Raw genomic sequence first — 26,567 nt, 5'->3', positions numbered from 1 at the left:
TAAATTTTATATATATTTACTTGAATATAATAAAAATGATTTAAAATAAAGAAATATAAATATAAAAATTAATTAAAATTTAAAGAAAAATTACCATTTTGGCACCCTCAGTTTAAACTTACTATCAACTTTAAGAGTTTCTAAAAAGAATAAATTTTATTTTTGCCATTTGAACTATAACCACTATATGATGGTACCCCCTGAATGATTCACGATGTTAAAAGTTCCTCCGAACTATGCACGTTACTGAAATATGAGACCTCTGTTAGATTTCGTTCTAGGTGGCTAACAGATTGATGATGTGGCACTATCATATGTAGAATAATTAGCAATTTTACCCATCAAACTATAACTATTACCAAATTGTGCTATTTTTATTAAAACTAATTTAATTTTGGAATAAATAGGATAAAGATTAAAAAAATTAAAAAATAAACAGTACTAAAATTTTCAAATTAATTAAATAAATTTTCAAATACTCAAAAATTAAAAAACTAATTAATAACAAATAATTTTTTTTCCTACTTTTTCTTTTCTTTTATAATATAAAATAAATATATCTTAAAATAAAAATTAAAAAAATCCATAAAACAAAGCTTGTTACCCTTCGTCCTCCTTCTCTAAAATTAATAGGTTTTTTTTTAATTTATTTAAGTCATTCGTCATCCTCTTTAATTAAATATTTTTTCTTTGTTTTAGTATCTATTGTAAATTTTTATTATAAAATAGATTTATTTTATGCTGTAAAAGAAAAGAAAAATTAAAAGTAAAAAAGAGTTATTTGTTATTAATTAAAATTTTAATTTTTTAAGGATTTAATTATTATTTTAGAAAAAATAAATTTTTTTAATAAAATGGGTATAATTTGGTAGCGGTCAAAGTTCGCGGGGCGAAATTGCTAATTATTCTATACATGACAGTGCCACATCAACATATAAAATATCACAACATCGATTCGTTAGCCACCTAAGATGAAATCTAACAGAAGTCTCATATATTTTTTTTTTTGATGAATCAGCAAGTATATCATTACTCCAAAGAACAAATTTTACAAACTATTAGCATCCTCCAACAGGAAGATCTGGTAAACTATACAGGAAAAACTATCTTTACAATGTATTAAACCAATCTATATCTCTTTTAGTTACATTCCTAGGCCACATACACATGACTCTATGTTTAACTGCATCCTTAGTTTTGAGCACTATTGCATCAGTACTTTCCAAAGTTGACAGCCACAATTTACAATTTCTGGTGCGCCAAATCTGGTATACAAGAGCTGCAGTGACTGCCGAATACAAGCTCTTCTTAAACTTGCTAAGCTTGGCCTTTCCAATCCACCTAATTATTCTTGGTAAAGATGTTGAACTCACACCCCAATTCAGCCAATCTTTAACTTTTTCCAAACAGTCAAATGAGTATGGGCAATCAAAGAATAAATGGTCTACTGATTCTGTACTCCTGCTACAGAGAATGCATTCTGCATTATCTGTTACATGAAATCTTAGCAATCTGTCCTTAGTCTTAAGTCTTTTTAGAACAGCTAACCACATCATAAAGCTATGCTTGGGAATGTTAAGTCTGCTCCAAACCACTTTGCTCCAAAAAACTCTTTCAGTTATAGGACATAATAACCGATACCCCTATGAAACCGTGAACCTATCAAGAGTAAACAGAGATATATCAACTAAATTTTTCACCTTATCCTTAATTGCCACAAGTCTCCTCCAATACTAGCTCCCTTGCACCGTGGCCTTGTAATTCCACCATTCTTCCTCTTTTACATACACATGGTGTGCCCACTTAACCCACAAGTTGTCCTCCTTATTAGCTATAGCCCAAACATACTTACACATAGCTGCAATATTCCAATCAGAGACACTTTTAAATCCAATTCCTCTTGAAGTTTTAGACTGACACAAGGCAGTCCAAGCAACTGCAACAGCACCATTCAGACAGTGATGACCTTTCCATAAAAAAGCACGGCAAATTGATTCTATTTCTCTAACAATTTTCTTGGGCAGCACCATCACTTGACACCAGTAGGAGTGAATGGACATCAGAACAGAATTGATTAGGACTACTCGACCTGCAAAAGATAAGTTTCGTGAACTCCATGTCTTGACTCGAGCAATCATTTTCTCCACAAGTACACTACACTCCTTTGCTGAAATTCGTTTAGCACATATAGGGACACCCAAGTACTTGAAAGGAACCTCATTCCTCTTAAAACCCGATGCATCTAAAACCCGCTGAACTTCTATGTCCTGCATATTACTGCAGTAAAATGCATATTTTGAGGGGTTAGGCAACAAATCCGAAGTGATAGAAAAAAGTTTGAGGCCCTGCAACATATAATAAATGCTCTTGAAATCTCCATGGCAAAATAGAAGGACATCATCCGCAAAGCTAAGATGATTTAGCTTCAATTCTCCACACCTCTCATGGAATTTAAATCCCTGTTTCTGACCAACTTTTTGCATAATCCTGGAAAGATATTCCATGCCTAAGACAAAGAGAAGAGGGGACATTGGATCACCTTGTCTCAGCCCTCTCTTTGCCTCAAAGAAACCATGCAAAGAGCCATTTAGCATTAATGAGAATCTCGGAGTTCGGACACACTTCATAATCAACTTAATGAATTTTCCTGGAAACTGAAGTGCAGTAAGCATTTCTTCAATGAAATCCCACTCAACAGTGTCATATGCTTTTTGTAGATCAAGCTTGATCATACAATTAGCCTTGGCTGATTTCCGCCCATAATGCCGAATAAGATCTTGACATATCATGATGTTATGTCCAATGAATCTCCCTTTTACAAATCCCCCTTGGTTCTGTGCCACCAAACTAGGAAGGATAATTTTAAGTCTCGAACAGATTAATTTGGTAGCAGCCTTATAAATGACATTGCAACAAGCAATGGGGCGGTAATCGCTAACTGAATTTGGGCACTTATTTTTAGGAATAAGTGTCAAAACAGTTGAATTAATTTCTTTTAAAAGTTGCCCTGTATGAAGGAAAGAAGTAAGAGCTTCATATACATCATTTCCTACAAGATTCCAATTTTCTTGGAAAAAATAGCTGCCATAGCCATCCGGACCAGGAGCTTTGAGGCCAGGAATGTCAAAAATTGCTTTCTTAATTTCTTCAAGAGAATAATCAGCTTGCAACATATTAGCTTGATGATTCGAAACCACAGGCCGAGTATTTATAACTGAAGTCAAAACAGCCTTCCTTCTTGCTAACTTGCTGCCCAGTAGGCTCTTGTAATACTCCAAGAAAGCTTCAATAATCTGATGTGGTTCCTCTACCCAAACTCCTCTGTCATTAGTTATAGAAAGCACTCTGTTTTGTGACCTTCTTTCACGAATACTTCTATGAAAAAAGGCTGAATTATCATCACCATCTTTAACCCAAGTCAACTTAGCCTTTTGCTGTAAGAAAGATTGATATGCAGTATGAACTTTAGCATAGGCTTTTCGTGCTTCTAGCTCCTGTTGCTGCGTTGCCTGACTCAAAGGATCACATCGGACTGCATCTTGACAAGCATCCAGATGTGCTCTGGCTTTAAGGACGGCAGAGTGCAGATCTGAGAAACCCAATTGATTAATTGCTTTGAATATCGGTTTGAGTCTCTTAAGTTTAGTCACTAGCTGATACATGCTAGTACCTTTTACCTGTTGCTGCCATGACTTGGAAATCATATCTGAACTTTTAGGATGAGAAGACCACATCCTAAAATATCTGAAAGGTTTCTTCCCACTCAAAACCACCTCATAAATAGTGAGGATGGCAGACGTGTAATCGAACAACCCCTCATTCTGAAAAAAAACTTCAGCAGTAGGAAAAGAGTCCAACCATTTCTGATTTGCTAAAACTCTATCTATCTTTGAAAAAATCCTCTCCTCTCCTTGTTGCTTATTGCTCCAAGTGAAGTAGTTACCACTATACTTAACATCTTCTAGTTGACAAGCTTCAACACAATTACTAAAATCCACAGAAGTCTTGAATCTTACCCGCTTACCAATTCTCTCTTCTTTACTGAGAATATCGTTGAAATCACCCAGAACAATCCAAGATTCCAAAACAGAAAGCTCCTGAAGATCTTTCCAAAGACCTCTCCTCCCTTCCTCATCATTGAATCCGTATATAAATGTAACAAAGAAACCGGCCTGTTTACCCACTGGTTCAACAAAAAGATGAATCAATTGACTTGAGCATCTCAAGATATTCACAGTAAAACTAAGAGGATTCCAGCTTACTATTATTCTACCCCCATCATGCCATGCACTATTAGATGTGAAACACCATCCCGAAAACATTCGAACATATAAAGCCCCAAGGTTCCGGGCCTTAACTCTCGTCTCAAGAAGACCAACTAGCCCTATTTTTTGATTAACAATCAATTGCTTGACCGTGTGTTGCTTTTGTTGGCTATTGATCCCTCGGATGTTCCAACTCATTATTTTATCCATATAAAAGAGGAGGTCCTCCCCCTCCTCCTGTTTTTTCCCCATCTGAATTCTGTTTTTGGCATTTCTCAATCTGATCTCCCCTTCCAGTAGCTGAGTTTAAAGGTTCTGTTAATGTTTCTGTTAAAGCCTGAAAAGGATTGTCCATTGCAGTCATTGTTGGGACCTGATCTTTTGGTTTCCAACCTTTAGTAACTGGTTGAAAGCCATCATCATCAAGCTTAGTGGCTTTGCTAGACTCAGCTGTATCCTTCTTCTTTCCATTGTCTTTGATTACCCATTCTTGTTTCCTTCCTCCTTTTTTCCTGCAATCAGCCGTAGAGTGGCCCAATCCAAAGCAATGATTACACACAATGGGCTTCCATTCGTATGTAATCGATACTGAGGTGTTAAAGCCATTCTCATCTTCAAAGTATATTAAGTCCGGAAAATCTTGTATCAGTGAAACTTCAATTAAAACTCTAGGAAAACTGAGTTTATCCCTGAGTTTAGTCACTTCATCAACCATTATGGGAGTCCCTACCTGTCCTATGATCTTGAACAATGATTTCTCCCCCCAGTACTTCAAATCAAGATCATCTAAATGAACCCAAATTGGCACCACCCTGATATCCTCCTTTTTGAAGTTAATCGCAGGATCCCAAGCTTTCATAACAACCGGCCTTTTGTTAAAAAATACATAACCACCTTTGAGTACCTCATCACGATCTGCAATGGATATGAACCGGATCAAGAAAACACCATAAGACAGCATTCCTACCTTGTCAATATTGTCATTCCACATTCTGCGAGCAAATCCTTCCAGTATTGACAGGGGTGGATTTGCCCCCAAAGCATAGCACACAATAGACGATTTCCAAAAATCAACTTCTTCTTGTATATCATCCATAGTGATCTTGACCTTATTCTTCGAACCAGTGCTCAAAATAGAATTTCCAATGCATCGCTCTTCATTTCCAGTCTGTAAAACAGGAGGATTAGTGGATTTACCTTGGGAGATATTACCGGAGCAGCGATTAGTAGCCTCCAGGAAATGAGCAAAATCCTGCCGTATGTTCTCCTGCTGTTCGATAGATCGAAGAGACGATCTGGGTGAGAGAGGCTCAGGGAACAGCTCACACAGTGCAGGTGACTGTTTCACCATATCAGAGTCATCGATGTGTTCTTCCTCAGCATCTGAAAACGCAATTGGATCCACCCCCAGTACAGTATCCATGGATTTTGTCCTTTGAATATCAGAGATTGAATTAGGGCCTTTCTTCTTCTTCTTCTTGTTCGAATTCAATTTCCCCTGCACTCTAGATCTTGTTTTCGCCATGGCTCCAGCTCAAGAGCTGCAAGAAAATCGCGCGGGAAAAATCTTTCTTAAATTTTATTTAATTTCAAGAGAATTTTTAACATCATGTATCATTTGGGGGGCACGATCATATGGTGGTCATAGTTCAAGGACAAAAATGTTATTTATTCTTCTAAAAAAAATTAAAAAATACTTTGTTACTTTAAATAGACAAAAATGACCTTGCTACATATTTTTAGTAAAAAAATATATATTGTAAAGAAAAAAATGTCGTTACTTTAAATGCATTAATATATTTATTTTTTTTAGATAAATATAATCTATAAAATTGATCAATAAAACTTGAAATTAAAAAAAATCAAAACTAAAATAATTAAAAAATATTATATTTTTCATTATACATCTTAATATTTTGTAAATAATTAAATAAAATTGATTAATAAACCTAAAATTAAGTAATAAAAATATAATTTATATATATTTTTTTAATTTTGGATTTTAATTATTTTAGATATTTGTTTCTTTAATCAAATTTTAAATTATATAGATAAGAAGATGAAGATATTAATGTATTTTAAGTTGGAGTATTTTTGTCGTTTTAAGGAAAATTTAACTAAAAACATGCATATGATGCAATTTTTGTCTATTTAACATAACAAGAAATTATTTTTAGATTTAAAAAAAAAAAACTCATGGTTAAACTTGGTAACAGGCTTAAACCAAGGAGGCCAAAATTAAAAGTTTCCAAAATCAAATACTTTTATTTCTTGTTTTAAAAAAAATATTTTATAGCTCTAAATTATTATATATTTTAAAATATTGTTTGTTTTTAATAATAATTTTACACCTACATAATACATTATTATAAAATTTTATCAGACACCACAATAATTTTTAAACTCATAACACTTTCAAATTAAAAAAAAAAAAAAACTTTTGGCCCCATATATTTTGGCCAAATACGTGTTTTGAGGAAAAGTTACCATGTATTTTGCGAAACGGATCAAAATAGTATATCGGGCCTGATTTTGATCAAAATAGTACACTGGGCCTGATTTTGGTCAAAATATTTTTCAATATAATTAAAATACCCTCGAGTTTCAAATTATGTTTGATTAATATTGAATTTAAATTATATTTAAGTAATTTAAAATAATAATAAAATATATTAATTAATTAAAAATTAAAAATAATGTTAATAAAATTAAAATAAGAAAAAGAAAACCAAAATCAAAATCAAAATCAAAATCAAAATGAAAACCTAATTAAAACAAAAATGTATACTAAAGAAAAAAATATTTAACTTTTATTTCTTCTTCTTTCTCTGTTCTTTTTCTTTTTCAAAATAAAAATCAAACTCAAAATCCCAAGAATTAAACCATAAAATCATAAATTGATCATCACATTTCAAATCTAAATGTCATCATGAAATTTCAAATCCAAGTTTCATAATCAATCACAATTCAAAATCAAAATCTAGATATATTATTACATTTCAAAATCCAAATAAAAAATCAAACCCAAATTTCAACATTACATCTCAAAATCAAATCAAAACTCAAACCCTATTTTATGTTAATATTCTTCTTCTTCCTCGAACATAAATGAATGGAAGAAAAATACTTACATCATTGAACTACAAAATGAAAAATACCTTAATAAGCCATCATCCTTGATAAGCCAGTGTCGCCCTGGAGAAGAAAGTCGCACCATTGTTGACCACCATGCTTGAAGGTCAAAGCTTGGGTTTCCAAATCTATTCAAAGTTGTTGCACCGTGCCCAGATTCACCGAAGATGCTTGCCAGATGCCAAGATCTAGCTAAGGCAAGGTCGTGGTCGAGACATATGAAGCTTCGGTTTCATTGGCTAGGGTTGGGATCCATCACGTGGAGGAGTTGTGAATGGTGGTGATGTTGTGCATTGCTTAGGGTCCACTGGGTTAGTGCCAAAGAGAAGAAAGGAACGAAGAAAGAGAGGAATGAGAGAGACACAGGTGGGTAGGTGTGATAGTCAGAATCCTGTGATCCGTAAGGGGAAAGACCGGGTAAAACTATGCAATCCCACATTGCCTGGGGAAGGTCAAGTGTGATGAATCTAAGACTGTGTAGTTATGGGACTACACAGTTGAAGAGGGCTTAAATAGATTGATGGGTACTACCTATATCAAAAAGATGCATCTTCTTTTCGGTAGCCCATCACTTGAGAGCTCCAAAGTTAAGCGTGCTTGACCTGGAGTAATCTCAAGATGGGTGACCTCCTGGGAAGTCTTCCTAGGAAGCGTGCATGTGAGGACAAAGCACTCTGGAAAGACTCGTGTTGGTTTGTAGGGCTAGTCGTCATTCCAGAAAACAGCCATAGTGATGTGGGGCGTCACAAAATGGTATCAGAGCCTTGACCCAGCCAGAAGTGTGGCCGACGAGGACGTCGGGCCCGTAAGGGGGGTGATTGTGATAGTCAGAATCCCGTGATCCGTAAAGGGAAAGACCAGGTAAACTTGTGCAATCTCACACCGCCTGGGGAAGGTCAAGTGTGATGATTTTAAGACTGTGTAGGTATGGAACTACACAGTTGAAGAGGGCTTAAATGGATTGATGGGTACTACCTATATCAACAAGATGCATCTTCTTTTCGATAGCCCATCACTTGAGAACTCCAAAGTTAAGCGTGCTTGACCTAGAGTAATCTCAAGATGGGTGACCTCCTGGGAAGTCTTCCCAGGAAGCGTGCGAGTGAGGACAAAGCACACTGGAAAGACTCGTGTTGGTTTGTAGGGCCAATCATCATTCCAGAAAGCAGCCATAGTGACGTGGGCATTATAGTAGGGGTGTACATCGGTCGATTTGGTCGGGTTATAACATATTTTAATCAACCCAATGTAGATATCGGGTTACAAAAATCCACTATAACCCATCCAATTAAGAAAAATAAGTTTAACCCATCCAATGTTTTAGGCGGTTTGGTTGGGTTAATATGCCAAAACCAATCTTAAGAATTTTTTTTAAATGTTCAAATAATTAGATTCAATAAACTAAAAGTATAGCATACATCTTCCAAACTTAGACACATTATTCTAAATTCAAACTTTAAAACATTATTCTAAATTCATTGGTAAATTTTTTTAAATACATATAATATATGTATGTATAAATGGAAACAAAAACTCTTAATCGATTTATTTGGGTTATTCGAGTTTATTGACTGTCTTTTTCGTTATCAACTAAATTTGAGAGTATAAAGAAAATAATACAAAAGAACGCAACCGTTTTACGTGGTTCAGACTATAAAAGAGTTCTAGTCCACGAGTCTATGGTATTTAGTGAGCTTGAAGCTCAATTTAGCAAGCTTCAATGGGGGTTCTCATGCAGCGTATACATTGCACTAAGTTATAGAGTTTCTCTCTCTAAAAATCTGAACCCTTTACAAGGAGTACCCCAACCTTATTTATAGAGGTTGAGGTCATTAATGTTAATCATCTATCATTAATACAAAATTCTCCCATCTTGGAGTATTAATCTAGAGTTAATACAAAAAGGGTTGCACTAAATAAAGACTACGACCGAGGCGGATTGCACGGTGCACATCTCAGAAAGTTGTTCACCAGCTTTATGAGGAACATGCCTCTGACAGTATCAGAATGCGGCGGATGTTTGCCTGTGTCGGGAAACATTGTGGGAAATTCCGATTGTTGAGGGTACAAACTCGACATCACTAATCGAGGCTCACCAAAAGTTGTCAGATGATCATCTAGTGTACCATACCCGCAGTGACTGACACATGGCATTGACTACAAGTCCAAGGACTAGAATCGAGGACCTAAAAGATGGGCGAGTGAAGAGAGCCTCATGGGACATGACCTCACCTAGAGACATCCTCGCCTCGAGGAAAGGCCTTGGGGCGTGTCCTCACTCGGAGACATTCATGACTTGGAGATTGGCTTGGGATGTGGCCTCACCTGGAGACATCCCCAGCTTGAGGATAGGCCTCGGGGTGTGGCCTCACTCGGAGATATTCACGACTTGGCTGGACTAGATTTCCTGGAAGAGTCCACACTCCGAGAGCTTCATGGCTTGTCGCTAATTACTCCTAATTGCCACGTGTCATGTGGCGAAAACATGGACAACATAGTTATATTAGACGAGTTGGTATAATTTCCAAACAGCCCAATATAATAATTGGACGGTTTGAATTTTTGTCGGGTTATTCGAGTTGCATTTTTTGTCAGTTTTTTCGATTTGATTTGGGCGGTTTGCAATAACTTTTGTACAACCCTAGGGGGTGGGGGGACGGGGGAAGAATAATTTTTTTAAAATTAAATGAATTAAAATTTTATTTTCATTTATTTTTTATTTTGATATCTATTAATATATATTTTTAGTTATTAAATGATAAAACTCGAGGATATTTTGGTCATATTGAAAAATATTTTGATTAAAATTGGGCACAACTACCCAAAATATTATTTTGATTTTGTTATCCCTCAAAATTCAAGAGATGACGTGACAAATGAGAAAGCGACATGTGGCATCACAAGTCATGGAAAAACGACAAAGTATTGAAGAAAGACCGATGACCAAAAAAGGATAGGTCCAGGACCTATAAGGAAGTCGACCAGACCTAGACCCCCTAGGGGTGGTCGGCCTGACCCCATCCCTTAGGGGTGGTCGACCTGGCATGCTCAAGAACTGCATGGGGTGGTCAGCCCACCCTATTCTTCATAGGGTGGTCGGCCTAAACTCCCAAATACACTTTGCTAGATAAAGTTCACACTCATTCAAGCTGAAATCAACATGCCTAGCACCCAGAAGATCAGCATGCCTAGCACCCAAAAGATCAGAAGGCCTAGCACCCAGAGGGTTATCAGGCCTGGCACCCAAGCTCCAAAGGGACAACGGGCCTAGCACCTAAGTCTCATAGACCAACTAAGACTTAACATTTTCCTGAAGGTTTCAATCATGCATCGTCAATCACGATCCAGAGAAACAACGAGAAGACCCACGATCTCATAGTCATGGGGAAGTGGACACGTGTCTCCACTACCCAATAATCGTGTACCAAACCACGATCCCCAGTATTACTGATCATGTAACATCGCTTGGGTACTATAAATAAAGGACCCCAGGCTTCATAAAGGGGTTTTTTGGATCTTTCTTTCTTGGAATGATTTTGAGAGAGATATTTCTTGGAGAAAAACTTTGGGCAAATTGGGGACGAGTGAATTCTTCAGTACATTTGTGTAATTGTCTATCGAGTGATTCAATACTAAAGACTAAGTGGATTAGGTTATTACTGTTCATTAGAACAGGGCTGAACCACTATAAATTTTTGTGTGTTTGTTTACGATATTTGTACTTTGTCGTGTATTATATTTATTTTGTTCAAAATGTGTCGTATATTATACATACGACTATTGGCCAATTTCATAGGTTAACAGATTCTATTTTGCAAAACACATAATCTAAAATGTAATTTAATAAAACATAAAATCCAACACATATTTGGTTAAAACACAGGGATCAAAATAATATTTCCCCTTCAAATTATTATTATTGACTAAACATACAACAATTTTATGTTTCAATTGATTTTTTTCAATTGACTTGTTGCATAAGCTATAACTAACTCTACCAAGATGTTCTTTTTTAAATTAGTTAGAGCATCTCCAATGTATATTCAATTCTATGATGCATTGCTAAAAAAAAAAAGCTTCTTCAATGGTGTGCTAAAAGTTGTGCAAAATTTGGCACATATTAAAAGTTGATCCAAATATGGATCACCAATAAATACTCATTTTTTTATTTAATTTTTTGCTATTACTTATTATTTTATTATATTTTTTGATATATTATTTATCGTTGGCATTAAATGTTCATTTTTAGGGGTATTTGCGGCATAAATACCCAATGTTTTACACTTGTCACAAATAAATACCTAATCTTTTATTTTTACAGCAAAATACCCAATGCTCAATATATGTTGAAGATAAATACCTAATCTTTTTTCTTTGCGGCAAAAATACTCAAAGTTGCTAAAACATTGCTTTTATCAGTACCTTCTATGTTGAAGTTGTTGACTGTTGACTCATCAGATATTAATCACTCCGTAATTTTAGTATTTTTTTCCTCAAAATATGAATTTTTTAAATTTGAATTTATTTAAAATGTCTTTTTAATTCATTTTTATAATGTAAAATATTTTTTTAAATATTATGAAATTGACCGATTACAGAGAGACAAATGTCTTTTTAGTCAACATGTTTAACTGCTCTAACAGATGTTGAACATTGGATATTTTTGCCGTAAAAATAAAAGATTAAATATTTAAGTGTAACAAGTGTGAAACGTTGACTATTTATGCCGCAAATACCCCTTTTTTTACTTACTTTTTTGTCATGACTTATTATTTTTGATATCTTATTTATTATTAGCATTAAATGTAGATTTTTTTATATCATCTTTACATCCATGTGTACAATTATAAAATGTATGCTATATATGTCATTTATTGACTTTTTGTTCTAAATTTAGCATAATTTTTACACTCCCATTAGAGATGGTCTAAGTAGTAATATTTTGTCATTTATCTTATTAAAATTTTTGATAGCTCGTACTTTAATTTATCCTAATCAATTTTGTATTTTATTTATTTTTAGGTAGTGTTTGGTTTAAGGGAAAAGAATGGAATGAAATGCCTTTTTATTCCATTCCATTGTTTGGTTGGTAAATTGAAATAGGAAAGGGTTTTCCAATGAAATTGTCATTACACATTTTGATGGAATTGTTATTACACTCAAAATTGGGTGGAAAACTCATTCCATTCCATCATTTACATTATTATATTATTAAAAAAATATTATTCTTACATTAATTACATTATTATGACCCTTTATTTATTTTAACAACATTTTTATTATATTTGAAATAAGTCATTCTTTCATATATATATATATATATTATATAATTTTTTTTTTTTAATAAAATGTGATAATAAAGTTATATATACTTCTTGAAATGGTATTATATCTTTTTTTTCTCTATAAATTTGTGTATGTATAACTTGTGAATTTTTAAACAAGAAAAATACTATATATATATATGTATTATATGCTCAAATTATATATGTGTATATAATATAAATATATATTTTATTAAGAAGCCAGGTTAAAATTTTAATTATTTAAAATATAACATCAATTTCAAATTATTAAAATTGATATATATATCTTACTAAGATTTAAAATAAAATTAGATTTCATGAATTTTTTAATAAAAAAATACTATCTTTCAATGAAGTACAATTTTTAAGTATTAATGATATTTTATTGTACTTTTTTCTACAAAATATTTTTGTTTATAAGGATAATTTAATAAAAAAAATATATGATTTAGAATAAAAATGATAATTTGGTATATAATATTAAAAAATTAATAATTTGATTAACAATTATTTATAAAAATAAATGTATTTTGGTTAAAATAATATAAATTTTATTCCATTCTATACTATACCAAACATAATAATCATTATTCTGATATTGATTCCAAAGTCTCAACCACACAAAAAAAGTAAAATTTCATTCCTTTTCATTCCTATTACAATTACAATTACCATTTTATTTTTGTTGTGCAACTAAACACCACCTTAGTGTTATAATTATATCTTTAGAGTGTTAAAAAACTTATTTAATATTTGGTTGTGTAAATATGTATGAAAAACCCAAGATTATTAACTCCCTAAAAAAATGAAACAAAACAAAACCAACACTATTAATGTATTTCTTTTAATAAAGTTAAGCAAAAGTATTGAATTTTTTTTAATTGTTACACTTTAATACTTAATAATACATAAATCCCATATTTTGGTGCAACATTGGTACTCATCATTTATTTTTACTATTTTACCCTTGGCTTGGCTAGGCTCTACTCTTCTACTTCATTATTCTTATCGATGAGCATTTAGTAATTTTAATAAAAAAAATAATGCATGCTGTTCGTCAAGAGTAAGCCATATTATGTAATATAATCGTTAAAAATCATATAATTTTTTTTTACTTCTATACTATTACTATTACTATCACTATCACTATCACTTTTATTTGTATATTTATAATTATTATATTAATTAATAAAAAGACGCATTTAAAGAAAAGCCGCCACAACTTTATTGTAAATTACGACAAACAAAATCATACAAACAAGAACACAAAATAATAACGTGTAAGTAATTAAAGCCTGCTGAGAAAATTTAATGATATGAGGTTTCTTCTAAATGGAAAGAGAATAATTGATTAATCATTCTGACACAAAAAAATCTGTAAAATTGAGATTGAGAATAGGTTCGGTAGCATTGAAGAAGACAACAAAACAAAATTGAGAATAATAAAATAATCTTCACGTTAGTGAGTGTCAATATCACAAAAATAAAGCAAAATATTTATATATATATTATTGTTAAATTGATTTAGTGATGGAAATATTAATATGAAATTGAAAAGGTTGAGACAAAGGTCGTCGCGGGGTTTTTGTCGCCTCGTGTGGTGACTTGATGATCGAAGGCTTCAATCAAGGTTCATTTCATTTAATTGGTGTTTTATTAGAGTCGTCTCGTCCCCACTTCCCACTTTAATTAATTAAAACTATCTCTTTCATTTTTATATATAATTAATTATCTTATCTAAATAATTAGATTCAATCTCTGGTATATAGTAATACATTTCAATTTTTAGGCCTTTTCTGTTCTGCTTCTTCTTAGTCGAGGCTTATTCCTTCTAATGATATAAACATATATATATATATATGCTATGAATATACTATAATCTAGTTCTTAAGGATTCGTAAGTGTCTGTTTACAGCATACGATCCACTAATACATAAATAAAGAAATATATATATATTTTAAGCTTTATAGAGGCTGCAATATCTGTGTGTGTACAGTACTATATATATGTATACACATATATATAGATATTTATATAAACCAACTCCATAAAATAGCTTAATTATTATAAGAAATTGCTACTTGAATCAATAGGCCATATCAAAATTCATAATGTATATGGAATAATCATATTTAATTAGTAGGAAACAAAGCCGGGTATATATTTACAAGTACTAACTACAAAATTAGGGGTCTGGCAATATTTGAAATTTAGCTGTACTATATAAGTAATATATATCTACGTGTATGATCTAATTAATCAGGCACGTTATACTGACAAAACACTCACAATTGATTCATATATAGGACGTCCCTTACTATAGCAGTTAAGATTTTTGCTCCCTCAATTTTTTGTTTGGCAAAAATACTCTTAAATTATAGCATTTGTAGAATTTTGTCTATTCTCTCTAAATTAATAACGGTTTTACTGATATCACAGTTAAAAATTATATTTTATTCATTAATTGATTTTAAATTTTTAAAAAAAATCATTTTAAAAATAAAAATAATAATAATAAAAAATAATTTTTAAATTTATTAAATTATATCAAATCCAATAAATAAAAAATCAATAAACATAATTTTTTTAATCCAAATATAATTAGAAAATTAAAATTAATATTTCTAAACTAAATTAAAATCTTTAAAGTAAATTAAATTAGAAACTCAACCAAATCTATACTTCAAATGTATATAATTAAATACATTTAGAAAATAATCAAGTAAAAAATTAAAGATTTTAATTTAACTTAGTTCAAAGTATAATTTAATTTAGAAATATTGAGTTTAATTTCTTAAAATTATATTTGGATTAAAAATTATTTATGCTTATTGATTTTTTAGTTTATTGGATTTATATAATTTAATAAATTTAAAAATTATTTTTATTAATTTTTAAAATGATTTCTATTTATTTTTTGAATTTAAAATCAATTAATTAATAAAAATAAAATTTTAATATTTTTTAACAGTCACGTCAGGAAACCGTTACTATTTTGGACGGAAGAAGCAAAAGTCTACAAATGTTAAAGTTCGGGGAGTATTTTTGCCAAGCAAAAAAAATTAAGGGGCTCCCTTAAAAAAAAAAAATAAGCACAAAAGTCTACAAAAGCTATAGTTTGAGGTGAAAAAAAGCATTTATCATTTTATATATATATATATATTTGTATATTTGTATATGAAATTGATTTATATATTAGTTTAGTCTCTAAATTGTTAAGCACTAACAGTATTCTGTACATTTCTGTTAAGTTAATGGGTACAATTCTGTTAGTTATTTAGTTACAGAGTAGTTTGTTATTAGCTTAGCTTGTATATATTAGTGCTTGTAACTCATTTCAATATAATGAAAACCATTTGATTTGTTTTCCCAATATCGTTTTATTACATAGATGAAAACTTGTTGTTAATTATAATGCTTCTGTATCAAATTCTCAATTTTTACTTTGGCATAACAGACTATTGGCATCCGTCTGCCAAAATTATAAACTAAGATTTGCGTTGTAATCTTTCCAATATCAATAAATCAACTGTTGATTTCTGTTCAGCTTGTTATCAAGGAAAAATTCATAAGATTTCATTTTCTAGTTTTGACACAATGTATACTAAACCTCTTCAATTGATTCATTTGGACCTTTGGGGTCATTCACCATGCTTTCTTCAAATGGTTATAAATATTATATCCTTTTTATAGATTCCTACTCTAGATATATATGGGTGTATCTCCTTTGTAGGAATAAGATTGTTATGTCCCTACACCAACAAATGATTCCACCAGTTATATCAAGGTCAATATAGACCTTTCTGTTTGCCTGCTTTTGACTCTAAGTCAACCAAACAAAACGACACAGTTTTGATTGTATTCTTCTCTTTTAGATAAAGACCCCGAACAAACACAAATAAAAAAAAAGGCAGTATTATATTTCAGTAATTTCTAACCCTAGCAGACCGAAATCCCTAAGATCCCCAATCTGAACCTCAATCCCAAACCCAGAAATTTAACCCAAGAGATCAAGCAACCCAGAAAAATACTCAATAAACTTAGTTCAACAAAAAACCCAACAAACAGAGAAGAAAACACCCACAGTTTTTTCGAGGTTCGCCCAAAAATTGGGTTACATCCTCGTTGAGCTGCTCCTCAAATGGTGAGCTCCGATCTTCATTAATGCTGGTGAGTTTACAAAGTTTCAGCAAGGTCCCAAGTCACAGATGAATCGACAAGGTAACCTTTTTCCTCTAACTCTCTTTGTAAGTTTCTTTCTCACTTTTCCTTTACAAAGAACACTATCTAACTCTTGTATCTTTTTCTTGACTCTCTCTCTCTCTCTCAACCTTTCTTTTGAGCTCTCGGGAATGCTTTAAAGCCAGAAAACCCAGTTAACTTCAAATGGAGCAAGCATCAGGTATATATAGGGAGAAAAGTCTTCTATTTTATTGTGCTGTTGAGTCTGTTAGAAAAGCAGTTAGGATCTAGAGTTTGTTTTTCCTGTTGTAAGCATGTGAAAAAGAAATATCTGTTATGTAACTGATTTTGTAAGTTTTCGGGCAAGAGAGTCAGGCTTTGTAATTTGTTTTAACTGGTAACAGTTTAAGTGGGGATTTACACAATAATTTCCACTTGAATCCCCACTTGAGCTGTTATAAATGTATTGATAATTATTTTTCCATCTGAGGGTCTTTGCTCCAAATTGTGATGTTCACCACCCTATGTCAATCCCTAGTAAATTTAAGCAGTGCTTAAATTTAGTTAGGGTTACCACTTTAGTTCCCATATCAGATGGGTTGTCTTCTGGAGGCACTTTGTCAATGGCAATGTGACCTTGTGTCACATTGTCTCTGATGAAGTGGTATTTTATCTCTATGTGCTTAGTTCTATCATGAAACATAGGGTTTTTGCATAGGTGAACGCAACTTTGACTATCTGAGTAGACAGTAGGTATTCCATTAAGCAGTTTTATTTCCTCCATTAGGCCTTTTATCCATATAGCTTCCTTTATAGCTTCAGTAGTTGCTATATACTTAGATTCTGTAGTTGATAGTGCCACAACCGGTTGTAATTGAACTTTCCAGCTAACACAATTTCCTCCCATTAAGAACATATAGGCTGATGTAGACTTTCTACTGTCCCTATCCCCTGCATAATCCGCATCACTGTATCCCTCTATTGTAGTACTTGCATGTTGCTGTTTGTAGACCAAGCCCACCTTAGTACATCCAATTAGATATCTGAATAACCATTTCATAGCTAACCAGTGAATTCTCTCAAGATTAGACATATACTTGCTAAGGACACTAATGGCATAGGCTAGGTCTGGTCTGGTACATACCATTAAGTACATTATAGAACCCACAACATTAGAATAGGGTACCTTACTCATCTTTTCCTCTTCTGTTTTAGTCTTAGGGCATTGATCTTTATATAAGGTATACTGATTTGTGATAGGTTGTGAGGCAGGTTTAGCTCCCTTCATAGAAAACTTCTCTATAATCTTGTGAATGTAATCTTCTTGAGTCATACACAACCTTCTAATTTTTCTGTCCCTCTTTATGGTAATTCCTAGTATCTTTGTAGCTGTCCCTAGGTCCTTCATCTCAAATTCTGTCTTGAGTAACCCTTTCATCACCTCAATCTGAGACCTTTCCTTGCTAATGATCAACATGTCATCTACATACAGTAGTAAATAGATGACCTCATTCACCTTAGTACCTTTGAAGTATAAGCAAGCATCATAGTAACTCCTAGTGAACCCTAGCTTCATCATGAATGCATCAAACGTCTTGTTCCATTGCCTAGGTGACTGTTTAAGTCCATACAAGGACTTAATCAGTTGGCATACATGATCTTCCTTCCTCTTGACCTCAAAACCCTTAGGTTGTTGCATATAGATGTCTTCCTCTAGTTCCCCATGTAGAAAAGCAGTGGTCACATCCATCTGGTCTATTTCCATATTGAACTGATTAGCTAATGATAGGATAATTCTAATAGTTTTATATTTTACTACTGGTGAAAAAATCTCTGTGAAGTCTATTCCTTCTTTCTATGTAAAACCTTTAGCAACCAATCTAGCCTTGTACCTTATAGGTTCTTCCTTCCTTTAGTTTGTATAACCATTTGCAGGCTATTATACTCTTTCCTTTAGATTTAGGTACCAATTTCCAGGTCTGATTCTTTTGTAGTGACTTCATCTCATCCTTCATAGCTGGTACCCAATTTTCTGCTTTATTACACTTTACTGCTTCTTCATAGCTTTGTGGTTCTTCAGAGTCGGCTTCTAAGTTACTCATAAAGGCATAGGCTAGGTCTTCATTCCATATATTGAAACTGTATTTCAAATTAGGCTTAGGAATCCTTTTTTCTCTGTCTCGGGTCAACTGATAATCTGTTAGATTTTCATGAGGTTCTTCAGGTTCCATTCTCTGTGTTTCATCTTCAGTATGTTCCACCTGAACTATATCGGGTTCTGGTTGGTGAATGGTTGGTTCCACCTGATTTATGTCTTATGTTTGTTCCTCTACTTGATCTGAAATTTCTGTGTTAAAACTTATAGTTCCTGCATGGTTAGTATTAGTTTGTGTACCTGCAGGATTAGTGTTAGTAAAACAAGGAAATGTATTTTCTTGAAAAATTACATCCCTACTTATGATAGTTTTAAACCCACCCTTATCCCTTAGCCAAATTCGGTATCCCTTAACACCCTCGGGATACCCTAGGAACACTCCTTTAATTGCTCTAGGTTCTAATTTCCCAATGTTTTGGTGTACATAAGCTGCACAGCCAAAGACTTTAAGGTTAGACAAATCAGGTGGTTTACTTGACCATTTTTCTTCTGGAGTTTTAAACTCAATGGCACTTGAAGGACATCTGTTTATTAAATAAACAGATGTCATTACTGCCTCTCCCCAGAAACCATGAGATAAACCAGATTGTATCATCATGCACCTAGCTTTATTTAAAATAGTCATATTCATTCTTTCTGCCACACCATTTTGTTGAGGTGTTAGTCCGACTGTTCTGTGTCTTTGGATTCCATTTTCTTTACAATATAGGTCAAATTCATAATTTCAAAACTCTAAGCCATTATCAGTCCTAAGGGTCTTTATCCTCTTATTAGTTAGACTTTCTATCATCATTTTCCACTGTTTAAATTTGATAAAGGCCTCATTTTTATGTTTAAGCAAAAACAGCCACACTTTTCTAGAGAAATCATCTACTATAGACATGAAATAAATGTTACCCCCATGTGTAGCAGTTTTTTCTGGACCCCATAAATCAGAATGAATATACTCTAGTATAGCTTTAGTTTTGTGTGTACCTGTTTTAAATTAGAGCCTATGATGTTTCCCAAGTACACAATACTCACAGAAATCCACTTTACTGACTTTTTCCTTTCCCAATAGTTGTTGGTCACTCACAATCTGTAGTCCTCTTTCACTAATGTGGCCAAGTCTTCTGTGCCAAAGTGTTGCCTTTGAGTCTTCTGGTGGTTCTGTCACTGTATTGTGACTTTTTGCAATCGGTTCACCTATTAGATAGTATAGGCCTTCTTTCTTGACTCCCTTCATAATCACCATAGATCCTTTGCACAGTTTGATTTGCCCTTCCTTGATTTTGCTTTCTACCTTCACATCATCAAGCACACTTAGTGAAATAAGATTTCTGGATAGATTAGGAACATACCTCACTCCACTTAGGGTTCTAATAATCCCATCAAACATTCTGAAGTTCACTGAACTCGAGCCTTCTATATTGCAGTATTGGTTGTTTCCTAGGATCACTTTCCCTTTTGTTGAATCACTGAAATCAGTCAACAAATGTTTATTATTAGTCATATGGAAAGTACAACCAGAGTCTAGTATCCAATCATCTTTAAAAGATGATGAGGCTACATAGACTTCTCCACTTTCATATCCATCAATCAAATTAGCATTTTGAAATTCATGTTTATTGTTTGATGAAAGTGATAAAGAGTTGTTAGAGTCTCCCTGTCCCTCATGTTTGTTTCTATTATTCTTTTTCAAGAAATAGCAATCTCTCTTGAAATGCCCAGGTTTTCCACAGTTGTAGCAGCCTTTAGGATCACTTGGGCCCCTTGAGTGTGATATGCTTTTGTCACGGTTGTGGATGTCCTTGTGATGTCCACGGCTGTGACTTCTACCCTTGTTGTGCCAAGGTTTCCTTTGAGTTGGTCTTCCACGACTTAAGTTTAGTTCTCCACTTAAGTTCCCTGATTTTTTAGATTTCATTTCTAGGTCCTTTGACTTCAAAGCAGAAATAACTTCTTCAAGAGTTATCTCTGTCCTCCCATATTTTATTGCTGTCTTCACTTTTCTATATGATTCGGGCAATGAGTTGAGGATGATAATGGCTTGATTTTCATCGCTCAAAGCCTCATTCTCTCCTGAGTTTGCAAGCTCAATGTGCATTCTCAAGAACTCATCAAGATTCTGGTCAAGAGTCTTCGAATGGTTCATCTTGTACCCAAAGATCCTTTCCTTCAAGAAAATCTTGTTTGTAAGAGATTTTTGTTGGAATTGTTCCTCCAACTTCTTCCAAATCTTGGCTGGTGTTTCTTCCTTGTCAACCAGCCTAATGATTGCATCTGATAAGTTGAAGATGATAATACCAGTTGTTGTTTCCAGTAGCTATTCTTGTTGTATTTTAGAAGTATTCTCAGGCCATTCGATTGGGTCTTCTAGTACCCTCAATAGCTTTTGTTGAGCCAACAGCGATCTAATCTTTCGTTTCCAAATCCTGTAATCACCAGAACCATCGAATTTGTCAATGTCAACCTTAATATTACTCATGTTATTTATATCTGAATCAAGAAAAATATTAGGGATTTCAGTAGGTTCAATCAGTGGTATATCCACAAATTCTTCTTGAACTTCTTCAGGATCTTGAATGGGTTCTGCTATGTTATCTCCTTCCAGCTTTGATTGGGCTGTCCTTCTCCCTGATGTGAATTTTTGTTGCTTCTTCTAGCCAGAACCTGGCTCTGATACCACTGTAGGAATAAGATTGTTATGTCCCTACACCAACAAATGATTCCACCAGTTATATCAAGGTTAATATAGACCTTTCTCTTTGCCTGCTTTTGACTCTAAGTCAACCAAACAAAACGACACAGTTTTGATTGTATTCTTCTCTTTTAGATAAAGACCCCGAACAAACACAAATAAAAAAAGGCAGTATTATATTTCAGTAATTTCTAACCCTAGCAGACCGAAATCCCTAAGATCCACAATCTGAACCTCAATCCCAAACCCATAAATTTAACCCAAGAGATCAACCAACCCAGAAAAATACTCAGTAAACTTAGTTCAACAAAAAACCCAACAAATAGAAATGAAAAACAGAGAAGAAAACACCCATAATTTTTTCGAGGTTCGCCCAAAAATTGGGTTACATCCTCGTTGAGCTGCTCCTCAGATGGTGAGCTCCGATCTTCATTAATGCTGGTGAGATTACAAAGTTTTAGCAAGGTTCCAAGTCACAGATGAATCGACAAGGTAACCTTCTTCCTCTAACTCTCTTTGTAAGTTTCTTTCTTACTTTTCCTTTACAAAGAACACTATCTAACTCTTGTATCTTTTTCTTGACTCTCTCTCTCTCTCTCTCAACCTTTCTTTTGAGCTCTCGGGAATGCTTTAAAGCCAGAAAACCCAGTTAACTTCAAATGGAGCAAGCATCAGGTATATATAGGGAGAAAAGTCTTCTATTTTATTGTGCTGTTGAGTCTGTTATAAAAGTAGTTAGGATCTAGAGTTTGTTTTTCCTGTTGTAAGCATGTGAAAAAGAAATATATGTTATGTAACCGATTTTGTAAGCTTTCGGGCAAGAGAGTCAGGCTTTGTAATTTGTTTTAACTGGTAACAGTTTAAGTGGGGATTTACACAACATCCTTAAAAATAAGTCAGAGGCTATTCAAATTTATCAATTTCAAGACTCAAATTGAAAAGGAACTAGATTGCAAGATAAAAGCCTTACAAACTGATTGGGAATGTGAGTACCAAGCTTTTCAAAAATACCTTCTTGATAATGGTATTATTCATGGAGTCTCTTGCCCTACCACACCTGAACAGAATGACATTGTTGAGAGAAAGCATAGGCATCTTGTTGAGTCAACCCTTGCTTTGTTAGCCAATGCTTCAATGCCTCTAAAGTTTTGGGATAAGGCCTTAAGAAGAGCAGCCTACCTTATTAATCGATTACACTCACCTGTCATTTCTCATTCCACTCCACTTCAATTACTCTTCAAAAAAAAATCATGATTACAACAAGCTGAAAGTTTTTGGTTGTGTATGTTATCCTAATCTTAGACCATATAATGCAAACAAATTGCAATTTCGGTCTACTGAGTGTATATTCTTGGGCTATTGTCTAAAACACAAGAGGTAAAAGTGTCTCTCTCACTTGAGTAGGCTATACTTGTCTAGGGATGTTATATTCAATGAGCTTTGTTTCCCTTTCTCTAATAGTCCTTCTAGTACATCAGTAGATAAATCTCTGAGTCATCCACCTAAATTTGTTACTGCCACAATTCCTCTTCTTTCCACATGTAAAACTATCCATCCAAACAAATCTTTCCCATCTACGTCTGACACAATTTCTCCATTGTTCCTGTGTCATCTAGTCCTTCTCACTCATCTCCTATCTCTTCTTCTTCAATTTTCACTGCTCCCCCTATGCTACCATTTATTCCACCATCTCAACCACTACACACTACTACCCCACCACTTGTTCTTAATATGCAATCATCACTAAATCATCCCATCTCACCTATCCTTCTGCCTACCAATACAAAATCATACCAACCCTATACCAGCTGATGTACCAATATTATCTTCAACTACATGCCAAACCAACACTCACATGATGACCACTAGGTCCAAAGCAGGTGTGTATAAGCCCAAAGTATACATTGCCTCAAAAGAACCTCTGACTTTTAATAAGCCTTGCAGGACCCTTTGTGGAAAAATGCTATGTCAGAGGAACTTACAGCTCTTTACAAGAATGGTACTTGGAGCTTAGTTAAGCTTCTACCATATAGAAAAGCTATTGGCTGCAAATTGATGTTTAAATTGAAGGAAAAACCTAATGGTCGTGTACTAAAGCACAAGGCCAAACTTGTTACTAAAGGGTTTAATCAACAATATGTATTTGAATTCCCTGAAATATTCAATTCAGTAGTGAAACCCACGACAATCAGAGTTATATTCACAGTGGCAGTTAGTTAAAGGTTGGCCAATCAAGCAATTAGATGTCAACAATGCATTTTTGAATGGTCACGTCTGAGAAGAAGTGTTGATGACTCAACCATCAAGATTTCAAGAAAAAACCAACCCTCATTGTGTAAGTTGCACAAGGCGTTGTATGGATTAAAACAAGCTCCGAAGGCATGGTTTGAAAAGCTTTGCAGCACTCTTTGTTCCCTAGGATTTCATGCGTCCAAAGCTGATCAGTCCTTGTTTACCGGGTTCACTTCTACACACACCATCTTCATTTTAGTCTATGTAGACGATATTTTGGTAACTGGGAGTTCCCAATCTGAGATCTCCTTACTTATATCACATCTGAACTCAGTTTTTGCAGTAAAGAATTTAGGATATGTGCATCATTTTTTGGGTATTCAAGCTAATAAAACTAATTCAAGTTTCCATTTGTCTCAAATAAAGTACCTAATTGATCTATTATGCAAATAAAAGATGCAATTTGAAAAAAAAATTTACCAACTCCCATGATTGGTGGTGAGAAGTTATCAGAAGAAGGCAGTGATCCAATAGAAGATCCCAAACTGTACATGAGCCTTGTTGGTGGATTACAAAATGTGACTATCACTCGACCTGAGATAGCTTATGCTATAAGTAAGGTGTCACAATTTATGTATAACCCTCTACAATCCCATTGGAAGAATGTAACGCAAATATTGAGGTATTTAAAAGGTACTTTGGATTTTGGAATCCATATTACTCATTGCTCATCATTGAATATGGTTGGCTACTATGATGCTGATTGGGCATCAAATCTGGATGATAGAAGATCCATCTCAGGTTTGTGTGTTGATTTAGGCTCCACTCTTATTTCTTGGTCCTAAAAGAAGTAGCCCACTGTCTCTCGGTCAAGTACTAAAGCAAAAATATAGGAGTTTGGCGACACTTGCTGTTGAAATCACATGGCTCCAAGCTCTTCATTATGAGAATCGAGTTTCTACAACTGCTACACCAGTCCTTTGGTATGATAATTTGAGTACAATATTGTTGTCTGCAAATCTAATTCTTCATGCTCGGACCAAGCATATAGAATTGGACCTTTATTTTGTTCGAGAAAAGGTTGTTAAGAAGCAACTTATTGATGGCATTTTTAACTATCAACTTAATAACAGAACTTAATGAAAATAAAGAAGATTAACACCGAGATTTTATGTGGTTCAGATCATAAAACAACCTTAGTCCACGAGTCTTTAGTATTAGGGTTCTTGAAGCTTGGATGAACAAGCTTCAATTGAGGTTTTCTCAGGCAACGTATAGATTTCTCTAAGTACAAAAGTGGGATCAAATGTCTAAAATCCAAGAGTCATTTACAATGTGGTGCCCTAGCCATATTTATAGTGGTTGGGGATCATTAATATCCTTAATGAGCATTTATTACAAACATTCCCCCATTATTTGGGGAGTTAATTGCTACTTAATACCTCTAGATATACTAATTAAGATTGTGGGCATGTGTGTATCACACGGGGCTCAATTTGCAGGTTGCAACCCACTAACTGTAAGGGAGACACGTCTTTGGCACTGTCAAAATATGGCTGCACGTTTTCCTGTGTTAGACGATGTTGTGGGAAATGTCAATTGTCGAGTGTACGAACTCGACACCACTACTTGAGACACCCACAAAGCTATTAGATGATCTTGTGGTGGCCCAAGGCTGCAGTGACTGACACCTGGTGCTCTATCCAGGATCTGAGGACAAAATTCCTAGATCTGGAGGACCATCGAGTCAAGAAGACAGGAGGACCGCTTGGGTGGTTCTTGGGACATGGCCTCACTTGGAGATGCCCACGGCTAAAAATGGATCACAACTTACTAGGAGGAGAATACACTCCGAGGAGCTCTAGGCGAGCTCTACTATCTCCCGATGAGCTTAATTACTTCTCTAAAGACTGCCACTTGTCCAATGATGAAATCACGGACAACATTTGCCCCCACGTCTTCACTTTTCCTCGGACAGTGGGGACTTAAGACTGGGGAGCTAAAGAACGAACTCAACATGATGGCTGAGGACACCGTCTACTTTGCGTGGCAAAGAAATAGGGAGCGCCTTCAGGAAAATGAGGCTAAGGCAGCCAAGGCACGAGAGGCCGCGGTAGCAGGCACGAGCGTTTGGTACCAATTGTTGGTATTAAAAGAGCAAATCAAAGATATGCAGCGGAGAATGGACCCTTTTTAATAATTATTAATACCAGCCAAGATCACACACACACACACACATATATATTAAATCACATACAATAAGATTCAAGATTACATATTGTAGCCTATCAAGTTTCATTGAATCTTTTTGTATAAAATCAACGATCACTTCTGAAAGCTCACACCTTGATCTTCCAGACCAATCCTCAAACACACAAGGACGTGTGTGGGCACGTAGAATTCAAAAGGTTGATTTATGACTCTCTAGATGTACTCAACACATGATATCTAGAGAGGTTTGAAAGAGAAAAGAAGGATTGAATAGTTTTCAGATATAGGAAAAATGTCACTTCTATTTCAGAAAGAAAATCTGACAGTCTATGAAAAACAATCACTTGAAAAGTATCGCTTCTTTTCAGGTTTATAATTATAATAAACTAATTTAATTAATCTT

The 26,567-nt window shown here is 34.0% G+C and overlaps 2 protein-coding genes across 2 annotated transcripts; one reads left to right on the top strand and one right to left on the bottom strand.

The window, feature by feature from the left end:
* Positions 1-1,109: 1,109 nt before the first annotated feature.
* LOC133777949 (uncharacterized) lies at positions 1,110-1,553 on the bottom strand. The gene has a single exon (XM_062217717.1). It carries the CDS (start codon positions 1,551-1,553, stop codon positions 1,110-1,112), a length of 444 nt encoding a protein of 147 aa, XP_062073701.1.
* Positions 1,554-24,441: 22,888 nt separating this feature from the next.
* On the top strand, positions 24,442-25,586 carry LOC133777926 (secreted RxLR effector protein 161-like). Its single transcript, XM_062217693.1, has 2 exons — positions 24,442-24,754; positions 25,456-25,586. Exons 1-2 carry the CDS (start codon positions 24,442-24,444, stop codon positions 25,584-25,586), a joined length of 444 nt encoding a protein of 147 aa, XP_062073677.1.
* Positions 25,587-26,567: the final 981 nt, after the last annotated feature.

This window comes from Humulus lupulus, chromosome 1 (assembly GCF_963169125.1).
Source record: "Humulus lupulus chromosome 1, drHumLupu1.1, whole genome shotgun sequence".
NCBI lineage: Eukaryota > Viridiplantae > Streptophyta > Magnoliopsida > Rosales > Cannabaceae > Humulus > Humulus lupulus.
Note: the sequence above shows the minus strand (reverse complement) of the source record. Positions and strands in the feature narration are given on the sequence as shown.

What these genes read in the sequence shown, in the direction of transcription:
- LOC133777949 (XM_062217717.1), bottom strand. Translation starts at nt 1,553, where the DNA reads ATGTGGTTAGCTGTTCTAAAAAGACTTAAGACTAAGGACAGATTGCTA.
- LOC133777926 (XM_062217693.1), top strand. Translation starts at nt 24,442, where the DNA reads ATGATTGGTGGTGAGAAGTTATCAGAAGAAGGCAGTGATCCAATAGAA. An exon ending in TGATAGAAGATCCATCTCAG is followed by an intron (nt 24,755 to 25,455) that starts GTTTGTGTGTTG and finishes CTCAATTTGCAG; the next exon opens with GTTGCAACCCACTAACTGTA.